The sequence below is a fragment of the Ruditapes philippinarum genome, unplaced genomic scaffold (assembly GCF_026571515.1).
Source record: "Ruditapes philippinarum isolate M1 unplaced genomic scaffold, ASM2657151v2 ctg1683_1_1_1_1, whole genome shotgun sequence".
Lineage (NCBI taxonomy): Eukaryota > Metazoa > Mollusca > Bivalvia > Venerida > Veneridae > Ruditapes > Ruditapes philippinarum.
The window spans coordinates 102883-130081 of NW_026867030.1; the positions used below are offsets into that span (position 1 = coordinate 102883).

General features: G+C 34.2%; 2 protein-coding genes across 4 annotated transcripts in view; one reads left to right on the plus strand and one right to left on the minus strand.

Moving 5' to 3' along the window:
• On the minus strand, nucleotides 1–18489 carry LOC132734567 (adapter molecule Crk-like). Of its 2 annotated transcripts, none has more exons than XM_060721336.1 (10): nucleotides 18379–18489; nucleotides 9563–10253; nucleotides 8903–8966; nucleotides 8306–8428; nucleotides 7468–7621; nucleotides 4940–4984; nucleotides 4527–4661; nucleotides 3454–3522; nucleotides 2514–2606; nucleotides 1–1596 (listed from the first exon to the last, which is right to left on the minus strand). In XM_060721336.1, exons 2-10 carry the CDS (start codon nucleotides 10194–10196, stop codon nucleotides 1480–1482), a joined length of 1434 nt encoding a protein of 477 aa, XP_060577319.1. In that variant the 5' UTR covers nucleotides 10197–10253; nucleotides 18379–18489; the 3' UTR covers nucleotides 1–1479. The 2 variants fall into 2 exon arrangements, with proteins under 2 accessions (XP_060577319.1, XP_060577318.1); XM_060721335.1 differs by lacking the exon at nucleotides 18379–18489 and adding an exon at nucleotides 11737–11979.
• The window catches only part of LOC132734566 (adapter molecule Crk-like), a 10614-nt gene continuing 916 nt past the window's right edge, over nucleotides 17502–27199 (plus strand). Inside the window, exons 1-10 of one of the 2 annotated variants that reach the window (XM_060721334.1) lie at nucleotides 17502–17687; nucleotides 18390–18482; nucleotides 19768–20504; nucleotides 21306–21369; nucleotides 22345–22467; nucleotides 23178–23337; nucleotides 24297–24341; nucleotides 24557–24691; nucleotides 25932–26012; nucleotides 26642–26734. In XM_060721334.1, the coding sequence (XP_060577317.1) occupies nucleotides 19871–20504; nucleotides 21306–21369; nucleotides 22345–22467; nucleotides 23178–23337; nucleotides 24297–24341; nucleotides 24557–24691; nucleotides 25932–26012; nucleotides 26642–26734 (1335 nt within the window). In that variant the 5' untranslated portion in view covers nucleotides 17502–17687; nucleotides 18390–18482; nucleotides 19768–19870. The remainder of the gene's footprint in view (nucleotides 17688–18389; nucleotides 18483–19767; nucleotides 20505–21305; nucleotides 21370–22344; nucleotides 22468–23177; nucleotides 23338–24296; nucleotides 24342–24556; nucleotides 24692–25931; nucleotides 26013–26641; nucleotides 26735–27199) is intronic. The other variant, XM_060721333.1, reaches the window with a different exon arrangement.

Consider the following 27199-nt stretch of genomic DNA (forward strand, 5'->3'; position numbering starts at 1 on the left):
CTTGTTTCAACTCTAAAGACAGCGGATTCCACAATTTTGAACCAATAGTTCCGAAACTTCTGTCACTAAATGTTTTTCTTTTATTGAATGGAATAACGTAGCAGTTCTCAGAGGTTTTAGCTGAACGTAGTCGGGTATTTGGTACTTGTTTGGTTAAGAGTTCAGAAAGGTATTTTGGAGCATGACCGATTGAACAATTGTATACAAAAGTCAAAATTTTAAATTCGATTCTAGATTTGATGGGCAACCAGTGAAGGTCGAACAATGCTTGCCTTGAACTGTCAAATTTCTTTCGTTGTAGAACTGACTTAGCGCACATGTTTTGAACACGTTGCATTTTTTTCAATTCAAAATCGGATACACCATAAAGAATGACAGTGTGACATTACGAGTGCTATAACTAGTATTTCAGCTGCTTCTTTGGTGAGGTATTTTCGGATACGTTTTATTCTAAGATAGTTTAACATTGCAGTACGGCACTTTCGTTTGACATGTTCCTTGAAATTTAGTGTTTGGTTTAGAAATGCGCCTAAATATCTAATGGACTCCTCGGAGTTGATCGTATCTCCGTTAATACAAATGGATCACAAGTTTATGATTGCTGGATAGCTCGTGCAACAAGAATTTGTAATATAGATACTAACGTCACCCCTCCCCCAAATGGAAGTTTTACATGAAGCACAAAGGTGTGCTATTTAAAAAGATTGGGGTATGGATTCTGGACTTTTAGTGCAAAATCTTGATCAATGCTAGATCTGCACATACAACAATAAATTTATTAAAGAAATAGAATGAAATAACTCCTGTGTATGTGTCAACAGAAATATATTTGTATAGGTGTTATCACCATTTCAAAACCACAAAATATGACAAATACAAAATGAATACAGGGTATGGTCTGTAACGATGATTATTGGGTAATGCAACAAGTGTATGACATTGTCGATAGATGGTTAACAAACCAAGTGTATGACATTGTCGATAGATGGTTAACAAACCAAGTGTGTGATATTGTATACAAAATTTATATTAAATTGTCGATAAAGTCATACAAAAAATAACACTTAGCCTGCTGAATTTCTTATATTGACTGGTTTTAGGAACTGTTAATTTTAAATTTTAGGTAATGCAGGATAAACATAAAAGTTAGTTGGCAATATCATTATTTCTATATTATTGTAAAAACGTACAGACAACACATAACTATTTCTTTGAATAAATTAGTGATTGGCCAAATATCGTGAAACAAAATGTATTTTGTTAATGGTCTAATAATGTTGATTCTTTAACGCTATTTTTCTTTATTTTTTGTAACTGAGAGTAACATTATCCCTTCTCAATGTCGCTTATATAATTATGGTTTAATTCGTACGTACTGACAATTCAAGTGTTGTCTAAAACGTCACTTATCTCCAATAATTCTCTGGTAGTTTATTCGTTAATTTGATACAGTCTGTAGTCCCTTCATGTATTGACTGTTCAGACTTCATCCAGAAATTTCACATATCTGTACGGAAACACTCCAATATCACCGTTACATTCTCCACGCCATTGTCCATTTGCAAACATGTCTGTTACAAGTACAATGTCCCCTTCCTAAAACACAATATAATTAATAAATTTGAGCCGCGCTATGACAAAACCAACATGTTCATGCTTCAGGATTCATGCTGTTCGCTTACAAACCCTATAACAAGAAGAGAAACTGAAAGCGAACAGCATGGATCCTGATCAGACTGCGCGGATGCGCAAACCCATTATGTTGGTTTTGTCATGGCGCGGCTTAAATGTTCATTATCAAAATGTTTTGTTCCTGTACAGCAGTAGGAAGTTTTGTAATCAAGCTGTAAGCCCATTGGACATAGCCATGCCATTGTAAAGCATGCAGCAAACATGTAAAATTACTATAAGATATATAACTCATATTTAACTTGGACCAATAATAACATTGACATAAAAGCTTAGAATGCTATTGCAAACACGATGAGGTCAAAAAGACGTGATGCAAGCAAGACAGATATATCGTTTCTTTATCCATGAAATTTTATAATATTTCAGAACCATTTGTCCAGTGTAAAGGTACTAGTATTGTTCAATACTTAGAAACGAGAAGAAAAATCATCTTTTTTCTTTGTGTTTGGAAGTTTATTTGGACAAATCACTTTTGTTTTTGTCATTTAGTGTGGTAGCTGGCTGCGAACCCATTTGACATAAAACTATTCTTGATTTTGTTTTAAATATTCGGCTTTACATAAACGTCTGTACCATGTATTGGAAACTTATTTTAAAATTGGGGACTTAATGAGAAGTTGTGTTTGATTATGTATGCGTTATTATTAAAGACTAAACATACATAGCACTAAGTAAAAAGTGGGGTCTTATTTTCCACCGTTTCGTATATTAGTAAGGAGAGGATATCAAAAAATAGTTTGGGACTAACAAAATGCTTGGGAGGTAACTAAAGTAAAATGTTTGGAGTTATATAGAACCTGATTTAAAGGTGTGATACATACATGAAGAGTCAGTTGAGATTTGTCATATGGATTCGAAATCCTCGCTTTTGTAACAACTGCCTTTGCTGGTAATCTCTTAGGTACCAGTGGAGACTGTTATAAACAAGAACATTCACTGTATTTTATAATAATAATAATAATAATAATAATGATAATAATAATAATAATAACAATAATATTAATAATGATAATATTAATAATTTAATAATAATAATAATATCTTTATTTAAAAAAGGTAACACATGAAGATCGTACAAAACAAATAACATATCTTAATTTTAAATTCTAAACAACATATAGAAACACAAACACAAAAACATTATAAAACAATAACAACTACTTATAGTATTTCATTAACATTTTGTCAAAACTTTTTTTGACAAAAACTCCTTTTATGGTGGCTGGTTTGGTACACTTATCGCGGTGCGTTGTCGATAGCGACAACACAACCTATATCGTTATCGCCGATTCGTTTTGTCGCTAGCGAAACGCACCAAAACGGAGCGTTGTCGGACTGTCGAATTGTCGTCCTGTCGCTAGCAAAGCACGCCAAACGGCGCGTTGTCGCGATGTCGCCCTTTTGCTTGGTACGTTAGCCACAAGACGACAGTGCGACAACGCGCCGTTTGGTGCGTTTCGCTAGCGACAACACGAAAAGGCGAGAACGATAAGGGTTGTGTTGTCTCTATCCAATAGCCAATCCTTCGATTTGAGTCGAACGACAATGTGACATGGCGACAACACGCCACAGGACAACGCGTCGTTTGGCGTGTATCGTTAATGACAGGACGACAAGAAAGTCCGACAACGCGCGTTTGGCGCTTTGTCGTGCTGTCGCTAGCGACAACACGACGCACAATTGTGTTCTAAATCAGCCACCATAATTATGTGAAATATTATTTGCTAGAAAGGCAACCAATTACAATATCATAAAACTTACAGATGATTCATCTTTCTGTGGTTTTTGCGTCCTTTCCGCTCCGCATTCCTTTTTCGCAGATTTGTCTTCCTGCATTGAAAAAAAAAATCTTATCAAAATTTAAACCAACACATACAAATAACAAATTGACACTTTAAAAGGTTTAAGAAATACATTTATTAATGTCACATATCATTAAAGTGATAAATACGGCACAAATACAGGTCTACCTGTGACGTATAAGTATTGTGTTAAACATGTGGTATAAAACACAAGTATTCATTTGTAAAGCTGTGACACAAAATTATACGAATAACATACAAGTTCACTTGTAAAGGTGTGATAAAATGTGATAAAATGTACTTGTAAAGGTGTTACTTTTGATTTTATTAACCTTTCAATTGCATACTGGTTACACAGTCAATGCACAGAATATATTAGTATTCGATGAATTTTCGGTACATTTCGTGAGATGTACGTTGTAAGATGTGATTATACTGACCGTTATAATACGTGTTGATCGAGACCGCGTATGTCCATTTAGTATTATTTCCATTATTATTGAAGCTATAATTGTTTTATTTTGTTCTATTTGTTTTTGATATGTTTTGCACCTATTTTAGTAAAGACTATACTCTTTTGAAATAACATGGTTTAATAATAAATATTTAAAATTCATTCGGATTTAAATCAATTAATGTCATTTCAGTACTGTAAAAGACGACACAAAACGAGATAAATCAGTGTTTCTAAGTTTCTTCATATCTGTGTAGACAATTTTGCAAGCAATGAGCCATTTTCATTAAAAATACTTCAAAAATTTAAGACATAATAGGTCTAAAAACAATGGCAAAAGTAGGGATCGAACCACAGACCTCTCTTATATTACGTAATCACTTAACCAGCTGTACTATTGCGGGTGTGACGAAAACCTATAGTGTGACTAGTGTGACTTTTCAAAACATACGTTTTATACTCCATATTAAATCTCGTAAACCTGAAGTGGGATCCAATATTTAAATGAGTGCTATAATTATATTCATAATAAACAGGAAATAAAAATCAGACTATCTATATAAAACGTAAATACTCACTTTTAAAGATGTGATAAAAGGAACAGGTACAATTCCTATTCTACCCTCGGCATTTTTAGCATACCACCATCTGTCCTCTCCCTTTGATATAATTTCTAGAATTTCACCTTTTATAAACGGTAGATCATTCTCATTCTAAAATAAAAGTAGAATTCCGAGCTTTTCTCCAATTATGGTATTAAAAAAGTTTTTTTACCGATGTTTTGTGGGCTTTGTTATTGGTTGTTGCTGATGATTTAAAGATCTGAAGCATGTCTCCGGATTCAAGCTAATTTTCGTTAAAATATTGAATATGTTTTGACAAGTAAAACATTAATTTTGTAAACAATACATGTACCGTACTTTTCTTCATTAAAACTTGAAAAGTACAGAAATACAATAATATTAAAGGAATAAATACATATATAACTTACAGCGCCTTGAAAATCTGACGTCGTTACAACTTTCTGCCTTGGAGCCTATAAACCAAAATATCACCAGACATTTTAAATTATTTGTAAATCACTCCACATAATAGTGTTTAAGCAGAGCACATTGAATGAGTGTACGTTCAATACTGAATTTATTGAACGAGTTGAATAAAATTATATTATGCGAGCCTCTGACGAGCATAATGTTATTTTTTTCAACGAGTTCAATAAATTCAGTAATGAACCTAACACGAATTTAATATTTCTATTTATCACATACCTAAACAAGAGGGTCATGATGGCCCTGAGGTCGCTCACCTGTATATAGACCCCCCGGCAGGGCCAATTTTAACCCAAGGGCTTTTATTTAAATAAACTTGGTAGACACCACTAAGAAGATGTTTCATGCTAAACATCTAAGCTCTAGCTCATTGGGTTTTTTCAAAGAAGATTTTTTAAGTTTTTACTAAACACATATAGTTAAAAACAATGACACCCCTGGGACGGGGCCAGTTTTGACCCCAGGGCTTTTATTTGAACAAATTTTGTAGACACTTACTAGAAGATGTTTCATGCTTAATATCTAAACTCTAGCTATTTGGGTTTTTTTCAAAGAAGATTTTTAAGTTTTTGCTTTACACGTATAAGGAAAATCAATGACCCCGGGGCGGTGCCAATTTTGACCCCAGGGCTTTTATTTGAACAAACTTGGTAGACACTCACTAGAAGATGTTTCATGCTTAATATCTTAACTCTAGCTATTTGGGTTTTTTCAAAGAAGATTTTTTACGTTTTTGCTATTGACATATAAGGAAAATCAATGACCCCGGGGATTTTATTTGAACAAACTTGGTAGACACTCATTAGAAGATGTTTCATGCTAAATATCTTAGCTCTAGCTCTTTGGGTTCTTTAAAAGAAGATTTTTTAAGTTTTTACAATATGTATGTAGGGAAAATCAATGACCCCCTGGGGCGGGGCCAGTTTTGACCTAAGGGTTTTTATTTGAATAAACTTGGTAGACACTCACTAGAAGATGTTTCATGCCAAATATCTAAGCTCTAGCTCTAAGGGTTTTTTAAAAGAAGATATTTAAAGTTTTTTCTTTCGGTTGCCATGGCAACCAGAGTTCTGCATGGAATTAAATTCTTTGAACAAGTTTTAAAGGTGACCACCAAAGGAACATTCCTGTAAAGTTTGGATGAAATTGGCTTAGTGGTTTATGAGGAGATGTCATTTAAAGTAAAAGTTTACGGACGACGGACGGACGACGGACGGACGACGGACGAATAGCGATCACAAAAGCTCACCCTGTCACTTTGTGACAGGTGAGATAAAAAGAAGATTGTTTAAAGTGAAAAAGTCATTTTTCATTGACGCGCCTACATTTGTTTGTATAACGCAAATGACGTCACGTCAAAATGTATGCACGGCCGTGCAATACCACTTTTACGGAGTCGCAAAAGCGGCACTGGTGTGTGATAAATAGATGTACTCGTATCTGGTTACTCATCAAAACTAACCAAACTTTCAAGATTCGTAATAAAGATATGTTTATTTCTTTCTTTTCTGTTTATTCAAGCTGATTTCGATTGGACAGCTGTAACATTTAAATATCATCTATCAGCTATTGAGATTTATTTATCAAATCTGACTTTAGTAAGATAGATCAAATATTGAGGAATTAAGATCTATAATTTTGTAAAGGCTTTTGGGGCTATTTCGCTTTATGAACAGATTGTTGCAATGTATCTACATACAGAAATGAATTCTTGAATTTGGCCGTCAGACCAAGAATATTTTGGGTAGGAAAAAAAATCGAGATGCCGCCCCAGGCCATTAGCTTTCTACATATCAGTCGAGTTCGATTAATTTTAGCTGTTTTATAGCATGATAATCAAGATAAGAATTTTGATTTGACATAAAATTTCAATTTATATTTTTCTTCCCTTAAAAATTAAATTAGTAACCTCGGTTACTTTTTATGGTACATGTAAACGACCAATAATTTTTCTTATTGTAAACACCATACCACAAGAACCAATCAGAAGTATGGTGGTTGTTCCTGATTAGTTAGAATAAAATATTGCTGTAACTGATTGTGACGCGGTATTAATTGCGCTAACCGCTGTTTGAGCAGCAGTTTTTAATATCTTGGGAACTTGAAATAGATTATATAGCGAGTATGACTACTTTTGAAATGGTTTTATACAAGCAGTACCTCCAAGCAGGAAAAGGGATTAAAATGTTTATTAGCTGAAAGCCATATACCCCCAGGGTCTTTTTACAGCCTAAAAGTGTACTTAGATAACGGTGCTTCATTTGAAATAACGCACACTTTTTCTAAAGAAGTGTGCCTTATCTGAGATTTCGCACTGTGTGTTATTGTCAATTGTTCATATTTTCTTTTTAAACAGTGATATATTGATAGATTTAGTGAATTACAACAGGATTGTGAAAAACATAAGAAACAGAATGTTTATACTTAATATGACGTCAAATACATGATGTCAATAAACTAGGTGACGTACCGCGTCTATGAGAGGCGTTTTATCCAAATAATGTGATGAGTAGAATTCTATTATGCTTGGAACGTCCTGAAATGGTTTCTCTCCGATATGGTACTTTATACCGTCTTCATCCTCAACAAGTCTGATCAGATAGTTGCTTAACGTGCCACCCTCTCTGTAAAGTAAGCGTGATAGGTTGATTTATGTCTTTATAATAGATTTTGCAGTTTGTAGATCTAGCCCCGAATAAGATATGATAGTTTTCATACCACAAAACTTGCATTTTCTCTTATTTCACATAACAATTTGAAAAAAAAGCTTACCCTTAAATGTTTGTGTAATGGATGAATTTAGAAGAAGGTAAAACACCAGTGGAAGTACGGAAAATATGCTTGGTAGTAGCATCATATTCTACCATGCTACTAGACTGAAAGTATCATGTTGAAAGTCGAAATTAGGAAACCACGATGGTGAAAGCTCGGTTTAATTTCGTGTTAACACAATCGTGCTTGCGACTTTTCAACACAGCTTGATGCTGAGGTCTATAAGTGTAATGTTATTTTGTTGATAGGCTCAAACAAATAAACAATTAATATGCAAATTATGAAAGAAATAAAAAACGCAAATGTAAAGTTCCCTTGTGAAAAAAAATTATATAAATTAATAGATCTATGCTAGAAAACAAGTGAAGATTTGATTGTTTCGTGCATGTACATGTACCAACAATGGCAATCAAAAAATATTCCTATTATAACTTAGCACAGGAAAATGGTTTTTACATTATAATTATTCTATTTTTATCTTTTTCTATGATTTAATAACAAATCATGTGCATCTTCCAAAAATTACAGGCACTTACTGAACACAAAGAACGTAGCTCCCAGAATTCGACAAACAATCCCGGACAAGAAACACGCCATCAGTTTCGACATTTTTAAATATTTCCATTGTCTCATCTCTTGTCAAAGGTCCAAAATACCAACTGAAAATACAAAGAGTCAAAATACCAACTAGAATAAATACAAATGTATCTTTATAAACAGCTTGAAATGAAACTAATCAAATCTCTAAGAGAAGAAAGGCAGTCGAATCAGCAAGTTAACAAAACTCAAAATATCAACGGAGAATAAAACGATTCAAATCTAATTACAAACAGAGGTGACTGAAATCAAAATACCAACTGAAAATTAAACTATTCAAAATAGCACAAAAATAATACCAACTCATAATGAATCAATCAAAATACCACCTGAAAGTAAAACGCATCAAAATACCAACTCAAAATATAACAAATAAAAACTAAAAATGAAAATAATACAAAGCAGCACAAAATGAAAAAAAAGCTTTGTTAAACGTTCCCTTTTGGTTCGTTCAAATAACCATTTTCTTATTTTTATTTTTTATTTTTTTTTATTTTGTTGAAAATTACGGATAAAGTTTTATAAAGCTGGCCTACCTCTGTGTATGTAAATTTGTCAATTTTTCTCCGAGTTTACGATACGACACACTGAATGATCTCTCTGAAAGTAAATCAGGGGGAATGTTACATGTCTGACATTCGGAATATCTCGGCAATTACTTGTTACCATTTACAACAATATGACAGAAAGACCCGAAAAATTGTTCAAAATTTCATTTTATTCTTTTTATTTTTTTGTTTGTATTACAAGTAGGATTTGTTATTATTTTAAAATAAAGAAGGTAGACAAAATGAATTACGAATATATATGTATCAAAGTTTGATTTGAAAAATAGTGATTTGAAAAAAAAAGACAAAAATAAAGAATCAAGATTTCCGCGATGATAAAAAGTCGGAAGTACGATGGTGAAAATTTGGAAAGAACGAAACAACAAAACCACGATTGTGTAAAGTCGAAAGTAGGAAAGTTAAAACGCGTTTCCTTATTTCGACTTTTCATCATCGAACAATCGACTTTTCATCATACATTTGTAATATTTTCAAATTTTCACGATCGAGGTTTCGTTATTTTGTCTTCACCATCGTATGTTCGTGCTTTCGTTATGTGTGGGTCGAGATGGTCCTAACGAGACACCGTAAAAAATAGCATTAGCGATAGGTGTTTAACAAAGAATTATACAATGTACTTCATAATACCTCTGATATATCTGCGATTGTGATTGGCGTGATCTTCTTCTTCAGACACCACTTCAACTTCTCGGTGTAAATTCTCTATCATATCACTTGGAAACTCGTGAAGTTCGGACAATTTCTGTAGCAACGTCTCCGTACTGTATGACGCCGCTCCGGACTTTGATATCACCTCTAAACACAAATAATGTGTATTGAAATCTGTCTTGGCAGCCAGGTTGAAAAGCGTGTCAGAAAGTTTGAGCCGTTTTCTACGATATTCTTCTTCTTCAATAGTCATTCGTTGTGAGTCTTGACCTGGGACATTCTCTCTTAGAGCTTGGATCTCATTAATCAAGAAGGACTCTTCATGTGTTAACATCTTTCCAAACAACTCTTTTATCACCATGGCACAAGTGGAGATGTCCCACGTGGAAATGTCGGCATTTACCGAAGAGGTATTCGGATAAACTCGTCTATATTCGTGCGGGGTTTTTATTTTATCAGTAAGAAGTGTTCTATTGTTTGAAAGAATTACATCTAAGAGTTGGCGTCTTTTTCCAACCTCTCTGAGCACGATAGCCCGCAGTACTAGCGTCCCAGCTTCACCTAGTAGCAGCAGGTACCGCAAATATCTCTCATTGTCACAGGGTTCATACATGGTTGATTTCACTTTATTTTGTCAAAATTTAAGACTGAACTTTACAGTTTATCATTCCTTGAAAATAAAGAAACGTGTCATTTAAACAAGGTCCCAATCATGTCAATCAAAATTAAAAGGTGTGTTAATGATATTACATGAATATTGATATCAAGTATTAGAATATCTAAATTTGATGATATGAAATGCCCGTGTTATTACCAGTGCAAATTTATATATTTCATATTTGAAAACATCTGACCCATATTGCCATGGTTTTAATTACTGTACGGTCGAACAAATATATTTTATTTCTCTTTAACAGGACTAGTTTAAACTTTGGTACACGAGTTAAAAGTGAAGCAATTAGAACGGTGTACCATAATATATTTAAAAGGATATCCTCGTTGAATAGGTCGCTCATAAGTTAGCGACGCTTTTATCACGATATAAACTTTGTTATGACATTTACACAAAAAATAACTTCCGTCTTCAAAGTAAGAAAAATAAATAAACAGAAGTTATTATAGAAAACAAGGTATAACAGGTTAAACAATGTTTATGTTTATGTAAATCATTTCGTGGTCTTTTGTTTTTTCCTATATACAGTCAAGCAGCAAAATGCATTTAGTTTAGTTTATGCAGTTAGTTAGTTAGTTAGTTAGTTAGTTAGTTAGTTAGTTAGTAAGTTAGTAATTTTGTAAGTTAGTTAGTTAGTTAGTTAGTTAGTTAGTTAGTTAGTTAGTTAGTTAGTTAGTTAGTTAGTTAGTTAGTTAGTTAGTTAGTTAGTTAGTTAGTTAGTTAGTTAGTTAGTTAGTTAGTTAGTTAGTTAGTTAGTTAGTTAGTTAGTTAGTTAGTTAGTTAGTTAGTTAGTTAGTTAGTTAGTTAGTTAGTTAGTTAGTTAGTTAGTTAGTTAGTTCGTTAGTTAGTTAGTTAGTTAGTTAGTTAGTTAGTTAGTTAGTTAGTTAGTTAGTTAGTTAGTTAGTTAGTTAGTTAGTTAGTTAGTTAGTTAGTTTGCATCTCATTAATTAAGTCACTGCAATTTCAGAGGCGGGAGAAAAAATTAATTTACATGTGCGCAAAAGTAAAAACATCGATCATGTATATTTAAAATAGTATTTATCTTATATACATAGCATTCTTTTTTTTTCACTAATCACCTTGAAGCGTTTGCACCATGTGATGTTTCAATAGATACAATTATTGGATCCAATGCTTCGTTTTCATTTTGTGTAAATAAAACTGTATCAAATGCACACCAGACTCCATCTAGCCACGTTTCATTTCCCAAGTCCAAATATCCCTATCAAATATCTACAGCACTTGAAGGAACAAGTTCTATCAAAATGTTTAAAATGGTGGTGTAAATACAGATGTCATTATACGAGCCTCGTATATTGTTGAGTACTCTTATACAGATGCAAAACCTATACCATACTTGCCTAGCGCCTCGTCCAATATAGGTTTGACAGCTGTTTACTTGTCCAATATAATTCAGTATTGTACTTAGCAATATATAATGACCTCATAATCTTACATATTATATAATAACTATACTTACCTAAATATTTCAATGTAAACAAGAAACATCTAAAACAAAACGCAGCATCTATCCATTCTAAAACATTGTACCGAAAATTACTTCACAATCAATAAAAAATCAACCGGAAGATAACATAATGTTTACGTATTATCCAGCTAGCTTGTTTGCTGCTCACTAATTGTGAGATATGAATCTTTTAAGTCGACATGCAAACATAAACAATTGTGTAAAACCGTATTGCAATTAGGGATAAAATGAACTTTAAAGCTAGGAAGTAAAACGCATATTGGTATATACATGTGTATATTGTTATTTACTTTACTTAAAGCCTCGGTCTCACTTACTCCCGGCAGAGCCCAGGACCATCCCGGTAAGTTACCGGGATGATCCGGGACGATCCGGGATGAAATTATTGTTGCGGTCACACTTACCCCGGCAGCACTACGGTAGTTCCCTACTTACCACCCAGGATGCGCTCCGGATCATCCAGGCAGAGCCCAGGTGAAGCTACGGTTCATGCCGGTGCTTCCCCGGTCGTTCCCGGATGACGCCGGAAGAGCCCCGGTTGACCCAGGCAGAGCCCCGGTCGATCCAGGCAGACCCCCGGCAGAGCCCAGGACGATCCAGGCAGAGCCCCGGTAGAACCCCGGTGGATTTAAAACGCCCGAAAATGATAAAATTGATACATAATTTTTATTTCATATAATATCTATTGTTCCAGAATAGTAATTCATGATGATTTTCTGAAAAATCCTTATGTCATACTGGATAGAAGGGAAATGGGAGGGCTTTTAATACAAACAAGTGCAAGCATCGCAAATTGTCGTTATTCTTTTGAAATGATCCGGGCTTTGCCGGGGCTCTACCGGGATCAACCGTAGCTCTACCTTTAACCTCTGGGGCTCTGCCTGTAGTTACCGGGGCTCTGCCGGCATATACCGGGGCTCTACCGTAACTCTACCGTAGCTCTACCGGCTATAGCATACCCCGGATCATCCCCGGTTTGTGCCGGCAGAGCTACGGTGCTTTCCCGGTATAACCCCGGTCTTTCCCGGCAGAGCTAAGGATGAAGCCGGCAAAGCTATACCTTCCCGGATCATCCCGGACCACCCCGGTGATATTAAATATTTTATTCCACCCGGGGTCGAATGCCGGATGTTCCCGGATCATCCCGGATCATCCAGGACGTTGCCGGCAGAGTTACGGATGTACCCCGGTTGTTCCCGGTCGTACCCCGGTCGTTCCCGGATCACCCCGGACGTCTGCCGGGGCTCTGCCGGGGCTCTGCCGGGATGTAAGTGAGACTGTAGCTTAAAACAAAAAAAACAGTCGATTTTTTGTAATGGAAGTGTCCTGCTTTAATTTCGAAATTTGGAACAGTTCATTCAGGGATACAAAAAGCGGAGGCATACCAACAATTTAAAGCAGCATGCCTCCAGATTCGTGCAAATTTTCATGACAATTTTGAAAATGTATTTAAAAATAAAGTAGTGTGAAGCGAACAAACATATTAATTTAGACATTGCAAACGGCACTTAAAATTTAAGAGAATATCAAAAAAAAGTTCAAAATATGCAAAGATAGCCCTTACTGCGTTCGTAACGCAGTATAAATATTGTGGTAAGTTCTGCAAAATCTGTCATTAATCACACATAACATGTAAACCATTCCTCGGATCTTGAAAATGTTTACTTTTCTAAAAAATACATTTTTCTCAAGTTTGATTTTCTTGAAATAGTTTGGCTTATCTGGAGGCTTGCAGCTTTAAGGCCTGGTCAAACTGCACTGCAAAAGCTTAACCACTCTCAGTCCCTTACTGGGTCATAGTTAAATGCGCATGAAGCATATATGCTGACAAAAATCAATAAACTATACTGAATGCTGACTAACAAATACTAAGCTACAAAAAAAACTAACTTAAACCCAATGTAGTTACAAGTTTGTTTTTAGATGGAACAAAACACTAGAGTTGTCTGCCCTTGGGTGCCCACAGTACGGAAGTAGTTACACGAGAATTAGTGCATGATTGTTTAATACTAAATATTTATGAAATTTTATAGAAAGACATTGCAAGAAAGGTAACATTTAACAGAGGAGGTATAAAATGATTGATTATTGAATTTTGAAACAATTTCATTGCTAGCATATGCACAATGATTATTTTTTACAGGGGTGTTTTGGCCTGTTTACGGCCGTGTTGTAAATAGGACATCTTCATTTGAAAAAAGTACCCGGTAATCCGCTCGCTACAAAACATCAACCATCAATTTATCATTCATATCGGATATTTAACAGTTTCATTTTCCAGTTCGTAAATTTAACAACTTTGAAATGTTAAAAATAAATTGAACATTAGACATTGATTAGTCTTAGACATTCAAACATTAAAATTTAATTAGACTATAAATCAAAATAAAATTAATACCTTCTACAAAAGTAATTAACTGTCAATCCGAATAATCATGAAAATCCTCGATTTAATAGATTCCTTTCACAGCCATTCATCCGCCTCTGAAAGTGGCTATCTGATTAGCTAATCAAACTGCAAGCAGTAATAGTCCATGAAGTTTCTAAGATATTGACTGACAATTATAATTACATGCTATACGGTATGCTCAATAATTCTTAAAAAATTACAATTGTAACGCCACTTACTCGGTTTGGTCCGATGACGAAAGTATTACGAGAATTTCATTGTTTGAATTGTAACATTTTTTAGAATTCAAGATGACATGCATTAAGACAGTGATTTGTAAAGCTGAAGAGACATATCTGATTTATGACAAAATAGTGTTACCCTTTAAAGACTCTTCTTGATAGTACCCCCTCTCCACCCGACATTTCTAGTCGATAGTTGTACAGTTTACTTAGGAAATGATACATACTGTAAGTATAAATAACTGATTGTCAACATCCGTTTGTATTGCTGTCTAGTTCAGAAAGTCAATATGGAGATAGAAAGTATGACCGCTATTGGATATTATAATATATGATATACTCTTAGAATCATATGGATCTTATTCGTCCCACTTGGTTGTCGTTAGTTACGATTCATTGAGTTATTATCATGGACAGCATTTGTAGTTGTTAGCATTGAATAGAACATTTATTGATTTTAATCCGTTTTAATTTTAAACATTTCTTAAAACATGTTATTTAAAAAGAGTATAGACATAACAAAATTAAGTAAAATATAATACAATGTAAAACAAAACGAACAACATAAAATAATCATAATTATATAGCTTCAATAATTTTGAAAGTATTAATAAAAAAACATGGACCAACGAGGTCTCGAACTTAAAACACGTGTCGCACTTAGATTATAAACTCGTGCTTTACCCTATTGCGCACACTTAGTTTAGAGATGCAAATTAAATTAAATTCCATCGTACAGCGTACATCTCACGGAACTTACCGAAAATCTACCGAAGATTAATATACTGTGTGCATCGACCGTGTAATCAATATGTAATTGACAGGCTAATAAAACCAAACAATATTATTTATTACAAGAATTAGTTTTAAATTTTTGCTTATATTAGTATGAGACGGTTAAGTGTCTAACACGTTAACAAGTTTGAATAGACTTTCATAACGTTTTTAAAAAGTCAATTTTTTACAAACGCTTCAATTTCCTGAAAATACAAAGCTTAGGACCTTTCCAGTGTTTACAAATTTATGTTAATTGGCTAACTTGTTATCCAATCGCTACAGTGAGATAATACATAGTCACTGGTTGACCTGGTTTGCACAAAAGAACACATGGCTTTGTTAGTTATACTGTTTGTAAGCAGTTGACCTAGCAATGGACTTTTCCGGTGTTTACAGTTTTATGTAAATTGGCTAACTTGTTATCCAATCGCTACAGTGAGATAAAACATAGTCACTGGTTGGCCTGGTTTGCACAACAGAACACGTGCTTATGTTTGTGATACTGTTTGTGAGCAGTTGACCTAGCAATGATTCTAAATATTCCGCTACGAAAAACCTGAAAGGTCCATTAATGGAAAAGGTTAGGCTAAATGTTCCGCTACGAAAAACCGGAAAGGTCCATTTCGGAACCGTTGTAAACATAACATGGATCAGTGCACTTCAGAAAAGGTAAGTCATGTGTGTATGGATATTGTAATACGTATTGGCCTAGCTACTTGCAGTGAGGTATTATGGTGTAGTCGTAGCGCGCTGGTCTGTCAGCTATACAGGTGCGGGTTCAAATCCCAGCCTGTCCACTTTTTTAATAATACATTTTTTTAACTTTTGTGCTACTCATGACATAATGGCTTGCAACGAAAATCATCTACTGATTGCGAGCATGCAAGTTCACGGCTGTTTTGTTGAGGTGTATGTTATGGCGCTGTTAGAAGGACGTCATCTTCATTTCGTTGGACATCGCAATTTGTGTTGTAAGGTGTGCTGTCTATTGCCACGACAGTGTTTGCTGGAAGATAAGAGACTTTTGATTAAGTCTATTGATGAAAACCTCGCCATTCATTTCTCCGTGGTAACCACCTATTGAGGTACTCTCTTGGCACTGGTGATGACCACGCCAGGGCTAGTGCGACTGAGAGTGCTACAGAGGTGAAGGCATTGTTTGAATTGTTGAATTGAATTGTAACTGATTATATATGCTATAGCATTCTCGTGAATAAAAAAAAACATTGAAAATATATACATGTATAAAAAATGTAAATAGAAAATAAATAAAATAAAATAGTAAAAAAATAATAATATACAAAAGGCCTAATAAAAGTTTTACCTCCTTGTGGGATTTGAACTTACGACCTTCCGCATGCAAAACAAGCACCATAACCACTACACTATCAGGACAGGTAATATTTAATACCCTTTTTTCCTCTTAATGCGTTTTCGTATCTGGCTTTTATCCTGTCACCCCTATATACTTTTTAATTTAAGATTTCCCATTCCCGATCATATTTGAATCGACAGTACATATATTTCAAGTATTTATATTATCGCATGCCATTTATTTCTGGTGTTAATCAGTCGATGCATATATTCTTTTAATAATTAAATACATGTTATTATCCGATCGTACCTTTCTTCCAAGCTTTGCACATTTTACATTTTCCTAACCGTGTTACAGCGGAAAACGAAATTTCGTAATGAAAATGTACGTTGTAATCGTCTCACCCACGTGCGCATTACCTATATTTTCGCGAGCGAAAAAAAGGTAAACAATAAACTTTATAGATCTATATCAGTTTTATTTCTGTTTACGTAACTAAATTCTGTACTGATAAGGGGAAGTAACCACTGTGGGGAGTTTGGTTCTCTGGCAAACAGTGCCGAAAAACATTTCAGTCGTCTCACATCAAATGAAATTGTACGTTGTTATCTTTAAGAAAATTGTGAAATTTTAGGGACTTTTTTTTAAACTTTGTCAAAATAGCGGAAAACAAGTTTTATGTTCAAGATATGTCACCAGGTCGTAATAATATGCAAAATATTTTGACGTACGGTTTGCAAGGGTGCATGCAAGTGCGGATCAAGAAGGGGAGACACGCACATAACCCCAAGTGTCTGTTTTTTTCACATCCCTTATTCTCTTTCAAGCATGATTTAAAATAAATGTTATTTTTTTGCATTTTACTACCTTTAGCGTTGTAGTATACACATTTGACACACATGATTGTGTCACGTTATTTTATATACTTCGTGTTTGAACGCTGAATTAAAGTTAAACCATTCCATATCAGTTAATCAGGAAGAGAAATAAAACGTATGTATATATGTACCTGATGTATAAATCATGCGCTATAATCTCAGATGACAGATTTTGGGAAACACTTTCTTATTGGATCGACCTGTTATCTTCCTGTTTTAACTGTAACTGTTTGGTAATTTTCATAACATTTTTTGATATTATTTTATATATATTAAGATATAGAGGCTGTATCGTGTTTCGGAATAATAAAAGCGGTATCTCACTACAGTCAGACATTGAGGTAAATATAGCTATTTTAATAATGCTTATTGGCTGCGCCGGTGTTCGGCGTCGTTTCTTATAGAATGCCTTTTTTGGCCCATGGTATGAGCTGTTATTATTAGCAGTTAATGTCATGTTGTGTTAATTAGTTTTATTTTGTACAATTTTTAGAATACACAAAATCGTTGATATAAATGAAATAAAAATATAAGAATGTTAATATAATAATAATAATAATAATCATAATAATAATAATCATAATCCTAATCATAATAATAAACATTATGATATATGGGTCACATATTGTGTTTCCTGCGTATAATTTTACATATAAAATAAACACAGACTTAAATTTTAAACATATACAATATGGGAATATATTCGGACTCGAACATAGTTAATCATATTAGACTCATCTCGTCCAATATGGTTTCACCAGCTGTGTTCTCATTTGTAAATTTTGGAAGCAGTAAACAGTGGGCAGAAAGAGAGATAGAGAGATGTTCCGGGTTCGAACCTTGTTGCTGACACTGCAGCTAGTTTCAGTTTGATAAAGCATTAATTTTAGCCTTGTAGTTGTATACCCCTAAAGAGAACAAACGTTGTTTATAGATAAAATAAAGATTTTATACCATAACTTGTTTTCATTAATTGTTATTGTCAAAATCTTAACCTAGAATATTTTATATATGATTTAAAATTTATCTTACTGTTCGAACAGACTTGTCTTCAATGTGACCTTTGTGCGCTAACATGTATTTTATCATCAATTGCGAATAAAAAAGCCATGACGAAATGTAAATACGTTATCTCGGTGAGACCATTCACCTTGTTACTTTATTTCTTTTTTAAAGGCGGAAGTTAGAAAGATACGGTTTGTCAATTTTAATACGACGTTTACATTGGGATATCTGCGTCGTAAATTTGAAACATAAATGGGTAAACTATTTAACAAGGTTTTCCTTTTCAATACATCTTATAATTCAAACATTTAATTACTCGATCTTTTAACTTTTGTACCGCGATCTTTTTTATTTATTTTATCGTTGTATCAATGGTTTCATATTTCAATATGAATTAAGATTAGGTAGAATATGTTTTCACATTCGTACGGTGGTACAGAGGTGACATGTGTGAGATTTTATTGCGCACCACTTAATTATCTCGTGCCCACGACTTTATTATCTCGTGCCCACGACTTAGTGATCTCGGTGTCACTCACTTAGTAATTCGTTGTCCCGACATAGTGTCTCGTACGCACGACTTAATTATCTCGTGCCCACGACTTAATGATCTCGTGCCCACGACTTAATGATCTCGGTGTCACTCAGTTAGTAATTCGTGGTCACGACATAGTGTCTCGTACGCACGACTTAATTATCTCGTGCCCACGACTTAATGATCTCGGTGTCACTCAGTTAGTAATTCGGGGTCACGACATAGTGTCTCGTACGCACGACGTAATTATCTCGTGACCACGACTGAGTAAGTCGTGACTACGACATTATATCTCGTGCGCACGAGATGAATAAAAACACACACATGTCACCTCTCTGCCACCGTACATTCGACTGTAACCTACCGTTTAGTTATTTGTGCAAATCAATGAATCGATCTGGGAATTTAAAGGTTATCTAGTTTGAATATTTGATTAAATCTTTACCTTATTCCAAATATGTATTTGTAGAAAGGTTTAGGTTTAAACATATTTATTTAAGCTCGATTGCGAAACAAGTTCTTGCAACTTTCGAGTCCACTTCCTGAAACCAACCAGTACTGGTGACATATGACATGGTCGTGACTCGAGTAGGGCTCGAACCTATGATCTTGTAGATATACATAAATGTTAGACCAGTTACGGACATTTTTGTTGCTATAATTATCATAATTTAAATATTGCGCACAGTAAAAGTAAAACATTAAAGAACAAGTGTACAAGAAACCGGATTTCATTTGCTTCTTGTACTCGTAACTTTCCGGCCATGTCCGTCATAATTCGGTAACTATTTGTGAAACGAGCATTTCATATCAACTAGCAAAGAATAAACCCTTGTTATATTAATATTTTGAACCATTTATATATTCATATATCGTTTCAGTTACTTGACGTGATTTCCACATTAATTGCCGTGTTTCGTTTTTAAAAACGAATGAGCAAGTGAAAAAAACTGACACTCAACTTTCACAAAATAAAATTAAACCATGTATGAACGCTCCGACAATGACCGATATTTGCGGTACCTGCTGCTACTAGGTGAGGGTGGGGCGCTAGTACTGCGGGGAATCGTGATTAGAGAGGTCTCAAAAAGACGCCAAATCTTAGATGCTATTCTTTCAAACAGTAGAACACTTCTTACTGGTAAAATAAAAAACCAGCATGACTATAGACGAATTTATCCGAATACCTCCTCGGTAAATGCCGACATCTCCACGTGGGACATCAAACTCCTTGCCATAGTGATAAAAGAGTTGTTTGGAAACACGTTAGAACAGGAACAGTTTAACTGGATAAATCAGATCTTGTCAACAAGAGTAGATATTTCAGAACAAGATCCAAGACAAATGTCTCTATGTGAGGACGAATATCGTGAAAAAAGGCTCCGTCTCTCACTTACGCTGTTAAACCTGGCCGCACAGACAGAATTCAATACACATTATTTGTGTTTAGAGGTGATATCAAAATCCGGAGCGGCGTCATACAGTACGGAGACGTTGCTACAGAAATTGTCCGAACTTCACGAGTTTCCAAGTGATATGATAGAGAATTTACACCGAGAAGTTGAGGTGGTGTCTAAAGAGGAAGATGACTTTAATCACAATCATAGCAATATCAGAGGTATTTTGGTACATTATATGATGTTTGTAGTAATATGGTACATATTTTTTCTTGTTTATTTGTCTGTTTATCTATTTAACGCCAATTTCAACATATGTTAGTCATATCTTGGCGGCTATTCCAACAAACCGGCTTTCCTAGATAACTTACCAGAAATAACCTATGTTTTTGCAAGTTAACGACTACTAAACCCTCATAATTTCTGAACCAGTTAGATAAATAGTCATGGAGAAATATCGCCCCGCCCAAGGATTAAACAAGCGACCTTTGAATTACAAATCCGATGCGCACCCTATTGACCGATTCGAATCACTAATATTTTCTTGAAAAATGTAAATGATTAATACACACAAATAACATCATTTTAATTTAAGCACAATTAGAAATGTACATGTAAAACAGTTGTGCCAAAAGTCATACTATCATAAAGGTTATATCTCGCTGGCTTAAACTTAATAAATAATTGATAATTAATATAATAAAATGCAAGAAACTTAGAACATTCGAAATTGTAATTTGAATAAGGCAACATTCCATAATACATATGCATTTATTGTACACACATTTAAGGTGCTGATGTTTCCCATTTTTTTTATACATTTTCCTTATTTTCCAATGACCAGAATATAAATCAGTGGTGTCTATGTGAAAGTTCTCAATATGCCGAACTTAGTAAACTAGTTTCACGTTCGTATTAGATCTTCTTAACGATTCCTATGTTATTTTTTAATCCGCCGAACTTATGATAAATAACCTTAACGTTCACATTGTCGAACTGAATGTTTCATTTTTTTCTTTCAGAAAGATCATGCAGCATATCATATCGTAAACTCGGAGAAACATTGACAGATTTACACACGCAAAGGTGAGCTATGGGATATTTATATCCTTGACTTCTAAATAAATTATTGAACAGAACATACATAAAAGGTACTCTATTTAGGCCCAAACGCCCTAAAGACATAACATTTCACTTTCCTGTATAGACCAACTGAGGCACATAGAACAGAGATATGCTAAAGATGATACAGTAATGTATTCAGAATTAAATTCAAAACAGTATGCTTAGGAAATTCTTAGCCAAATTTTATTTAAAAGATTTTCAATTTTGGGTCATTTGTCACGGTAATTATAGTTATTCTGGAATAAAAAAAATATAGTTAAATGGTACAAAGATCTCAAAAACTTCAATGGAAGCCCTCTACTGACATTATATGGTGTTTAAGAACCGTGAAAATAAAACAAGGCTGAAAAAACTTAGAAGTTACACCTACTTCTGGCTACTGCTACTGTAGTTGGTGCTGCTACTGCTACCAATGCTGCCTGCTAGCTTCTGCTTCTGCTACTGCTGCTGCTTCTACAACTTCTACCAATTCTATACTGCTACTGCTGCTACAGCTGATTCTACTAACGCTACAACTATTCTACTACTTTTACAAATACAACTACTACTACTACTACCACTACTACCACCACCACTACTACCACTACTACTACTGCTGCTGCTACTGCTGCTGCTACTGCTACTACTACTACTACTACTACTACTACCACCACCACTACCACCACCACCACCACTAACCACCACCACAACCACACTACCACTACCACTACCTACTACTACTACTACTACCACTACTACTACTACTACTACTACTATTTCTACTACCACCACCACCACCACCATAACCACTACCTTGTTCTGTTTCGTTATTCAATGTGTATTCTAGTTTTGACCCGTTTCATTTACATTTGATATTTGTTCTGATTTCAGTTAGTATTTTGACTTGTCCTATTTAAAGATCGCTTATTTATCCCATTGTCGTTGGTAATTTTTCAGTTGGTATTTTGGACCCTTGACAAGGAATGAGACCATGGAAATATTCAAAAATGTAGAAACGGATGGCGTGTTTCTTGTCCGGGATTGTTTGTCAAGTACTGGAAGCTACGTTCTTTGTGTTCAGTAAGTACTTCTGATGTTATATAAGTCAACTGTTCATGCTTTTACAAAATGTGATTGAAAATACAGAATATTACAGATTGTTTTTAAATGCATATATGTGTTTCAGGGTGGCAATTACGTTGCTCACACTTGCAGTCACATCAACAGAGACAACTAAATCATTATAGTAATTCTTAGAATATTGTATGATATAAGATCTCACTAGGTTTAAACTTAAGAATTGCTTTTTTCACATTAGTACGAAATCAAAACAATTCTCTTAATCTTATCTTGGTTTATAAATTGTGTATGTTTGAATATTTGAAAGAAAATATGAAGCATTAAGCGAAAATGTTCTAAACTTATGTTACAACGACAGTAGCATCAGCAGCTACAACAACAATATGTTACAACGACAGTAGCATCAGCAGCTACAACAACAACAACAACATTAACAGATACAACAACAAAGAAAACAAAGAGTATATGAAATTCATAAATAACTCATTTAACACAAAACTGAAAAGGTTTCATTTAGCCTACTCAAGGACAGTACTGGACAGTACAGGCTACTGCACATGCCTCCTAGCACCGGCTTAAACAAAATTCAACATTTAAACATAGAGATGGTGAAATATTTAAGTTAGAAACATAATACATGTACACGTGTCTTTGTTAGAGAGGGATACTGTTGCTATGTCATTCATGTAAGTGTAATTTCTACTTTACAGAGAGGGTGGGGCATTAAGCAGATATCTTATTCGACGAGTAGAGGAGGATGGTGGTATAAAATACCACATAGGAGAGAGAGATACGGCATTTAACGATGTACCAAGCATAATAGAATATTACTCATCACATTTCCTGAACAAAACACCTCTCATGGACCCGGTAAGTTATTTTTGTTATAGACGTCAACATCTGACCTGACTTCAATTGTTGTGTTAACATTCCTATAATGATATTTTCCATAATTTAGCATAATTATACGGTATGTGACGCTTGATCCTCCTCTAGAATATTTTCGTTTCGAAAATCTTTTGCTATTTCAGTTTTAGTTTTACTCCCTTTCTTAATTTCTCATAAAATATCATATTTTGTTTCCAAACTCAGCGCTTTTCAATTTATTTCCATGATTAAGAATAAACAAGATTTCGATTTTTCTCCCTGTATATTGAGTATCGTCTATTTTAATTTTAGGGTGACATTTACTTATGAAGGATATACATGTAGATTTCTTTTCATTTCTGTACATTTCAATGGATTTTACTCAAGAAATAGCATGCGTCATTATGTTGAAAGATAATTTTTATCGAGCAAAGCTATTAGAGAAAAGAAATAATAGAATAAAAGGAATAATCGTTTAACCTTGGTGACAAGAACTCATGCTAAAATATCCTAAATAGAAAACTATTACTTACTGCTAATTAAATATTAAATTCATTTTCACAGCTGTATTGAAGTACATAATTTTTACAATAAACGGTACATTCGGCCGAGTTTTAATCCGTGCCAATGAAAACGAAAGTTTACTGATAGTCGGTTATAAAAGTGTAATTTTGTGTACTTTTAACTTAATTGGGGCAAAGAAATGAGTTCCTTGTAAGCGATAATTTCCTATAACCATATTTTTTATATTAAATAAAGAAGGGCAAAATTCGGACCAAAAGAATTGTTCCTTATAACCGGAAGTTCGCAATAACCGTGCCCGCTATAAGTAATGTAATGTCCAAATGGTTTATACATAATGTCATATGACTTGTACACTATGTCAAATGATTGACTTTTAATGTCAAATTGTAATGTCATACGCTGCCATTAATCTATACTGTCAAATGATTAATTTTCAGGCTCCAAGGCTGAAAGTGGTAACTACGTCAGACTTTCCCGGCAGTGTGAGTGTTTGTTTATTTATATTACTACTATCTACTGGTAGAGCTATCTTTATGTTTTATTAACTGTTTTATCGCAATTATAGTTACGAATAACTAACGTGGCCCATCATTATAGCTATATGTGTTAACGTTTATTCAATAACTTTAAAATAACTCACAAATCAAATACAATATTCTGAAAAGAGCTCAGTATTTTTAAATTATTTATTTTCTAGAACCAGAACGATTTACCGTTTATAAAAGGTGAAATTCTAGAAATAATATCAAAAGGAGAGGAGAGATGGTGGTATGCTAAAAATGCCGAGGGGAGAATAGGCATTGTGCCTGTTCCTTTTATTACACCTTTAAAAGTAAGTACTTGCGTTTTATATCACACCTTTACAAGTGAGGACTTTTGTACAATATATCACATCTTTTGCAATAGTGGACTTATGATGTTTTTTATTGTCACAGCTTCATATGTTATATATAACACATTTACAAGTGAGGATTTGTGTCATATATCACCCAATTACTACTGAGGACTAATGTTATATTTCACCTTTCCTAGTGAGGACTTATGTTATATAGTACACCTTTATAAACGAGGACATAATATTTGTTATAAGTTATATATCATACCTTTATGAGTGAGGTCTCTGTTTTATGGATACCACATCTTAGTAAGTAATGAGTATTTATATTAGGTATCACACTTTCACTAATGAGTCAATCTGATTTACATCAAGCCATTACAACCCGTGTATATAGTTGTGCTTTTTGCTACAGCTGTACATTTATAATGTAAAGTAATTGTACTGCGCGACGAGATATGGTGTCGGCCTGGTGAATTTTCGTATTCTTTGTTCTATAGTAAATCAGTCACATTTGAGGCTTAATTCTGGATTCCACTGTTCTTGATGAATTATATACTGTCTTCAACTTTAAACATCAACACTATCTGAGTCAAATGATGCCCAAAATATAATAGGTTAGCCATCTCCTTTTTTCAGAAATCTTCACTCTGTTGTAACACAGTTTAAATTCACCACTTTAAAAACTCCTGACTGCTGGTGGGTGGTACATCTTTAATCCTTCCGCCAACAAATGAGTTCCTGGAGAATACACAAAAAACAACTTTTAAACTCATCATATAACACACAAAAACTACACACATGCAATAAATACACTTTAATTATGACCAATTTACTTAGAGATGACTTAAATTGGGCCACTTCAAAATTTTAAAGAACTACTTTCTAGACTACAACGGGCTGGGTCTAATTCCGTACCGGTTTGAGACCATATATGGTGCTATTTTCGTGTCTGGGCAATATCTCGCCTCTACAATCTAAAGCGAGATTCTGCCCCAGAACGAAAATATCTCAGAATCAAGCTTTGGCACGTCAATATATTTTGACTAGTAAAGTTGTTGCTCAATTCCTCTATGAACAAGGTGAAGAGGTGATAAACATGGAGTACTTAAAAGGCTATAACAACTATACTTCTTAACAACCGAGAAAAAAAAAACACCTTTATTGTGGATAATACAATTTACTATTTGTAAAGTATCAATCATGATAATTATGCCTTTTTATTATTTTAATGCAGGAAAATAAAACTACCAAGGAAGAACGGAGAGCGGGAGTAGCACAAAAACCACAGAAAGATATGCACAGGGACGAGTCGCCAGTAAGTTTGTAATATTGTACAATGCAAAATTTAAAACTGATAAAGTTCATTTTGTAACCAATTAACTATTCACCATAGGACGAAGAAAACTTGATACCGTTGTAAATTACGGTTATCGTAGATTTTTATCTTTGTTTAAAGTTTTGCGTAAATGGGGTTGGGAAAGAGATTTGACACTTATGTTTTACTATAGTTAAAGTTTATTTTGATGACATTTGATAATATATGTATACTTTATGTTTGATATTCTAAGTTATGGTGATGTGATAATTTAATATAATTTTTTATAAAAAGGAAATGTATGACGTTACAGCAATTAAAAATATTCACCTTATGTTGCTGAATTTTGGCAAGCTGCAGATCGAAAACAACCAAACTTACAAAACTGTACAGTCGAATTTTGATAATTTCCTAATGTCGCATATTCGCCCGCCATAATACATGCAAAAATACTGTTCAATTACTTGCATAATTCAAACACACATGCATTCATTTTCTTTTTGATGAGGTAAAGGACATTTTAATGCGACGCTTACCAGAAGTGATTGAATTGTGCGTGTAATGTAAAAATATTATGTTATGTACAGTTACATCATCATTGTTTCAGTGTTTTTAATCATTCATTACAGCCACCGTCAGTGCCGAAGCGGTTACCATCAAAAGCAGTTGTAACAAAAGCCAGGATTTCCAATCCATATGACAAATCGCAACTGACTCTTCATGTATGTATCTTTTTTTTACCTATTGACTACATACATATTGACTACATACCTATTGACTACATACCTATTGACTACAAGTAGTCATAACTATTGACTACAGGTAGTCATACCTATTGACTACAGGTAGTCATACCTATTGACTACAGGTAGTCATACCTATTGACCACATACCTATTGGATACAGGTAGTCATACCTATTGACCACATACCTATTGGCTACAGGTAGTCATACCTATTGACTACATACCTATTGACTACAGGTAGTCATAACTATTGGCCACATACCTATTGACTACAGGTAGTCATAACTATTGGCTACAGGTAGTCATACCTATTGACTACATACCTATTTACTACAGGTAGTCATACCCATTGACTACATACATATTGACTACATGTAGTCATACTTATTTACTACAGGTAGTCATACCCATTGACTACATACATATTGACTACATGTAGTCA

What these genes read in the sequence shown, in the direction of transcription:
- LOC132734567 (XM_060721336.1), bottom strand. Translation starts at nt 10,196, where the DNA reads ATGTATGAACCCTGTGACAATGAGAGATATTTGCGGTACCTGCTGCTA. An exon ending in CAATCGCAGATATATCAGAG is followed by an intron (nt 8,967 to 9,562) that starts GTATTATGAAGT and finishes ATTTACTTTCAG; the next exon opens with AGAGATCATTCAGTGTGTCG. An exon ending in ACAAATTTACATACACAGAG is followed by an intron (nt 8,429 to 8,902) that starts GTAGGCCAGCTT and finishes TTGTATTTTCAG; the next exon opens with TTGGTATTTTGGACCTTTGA.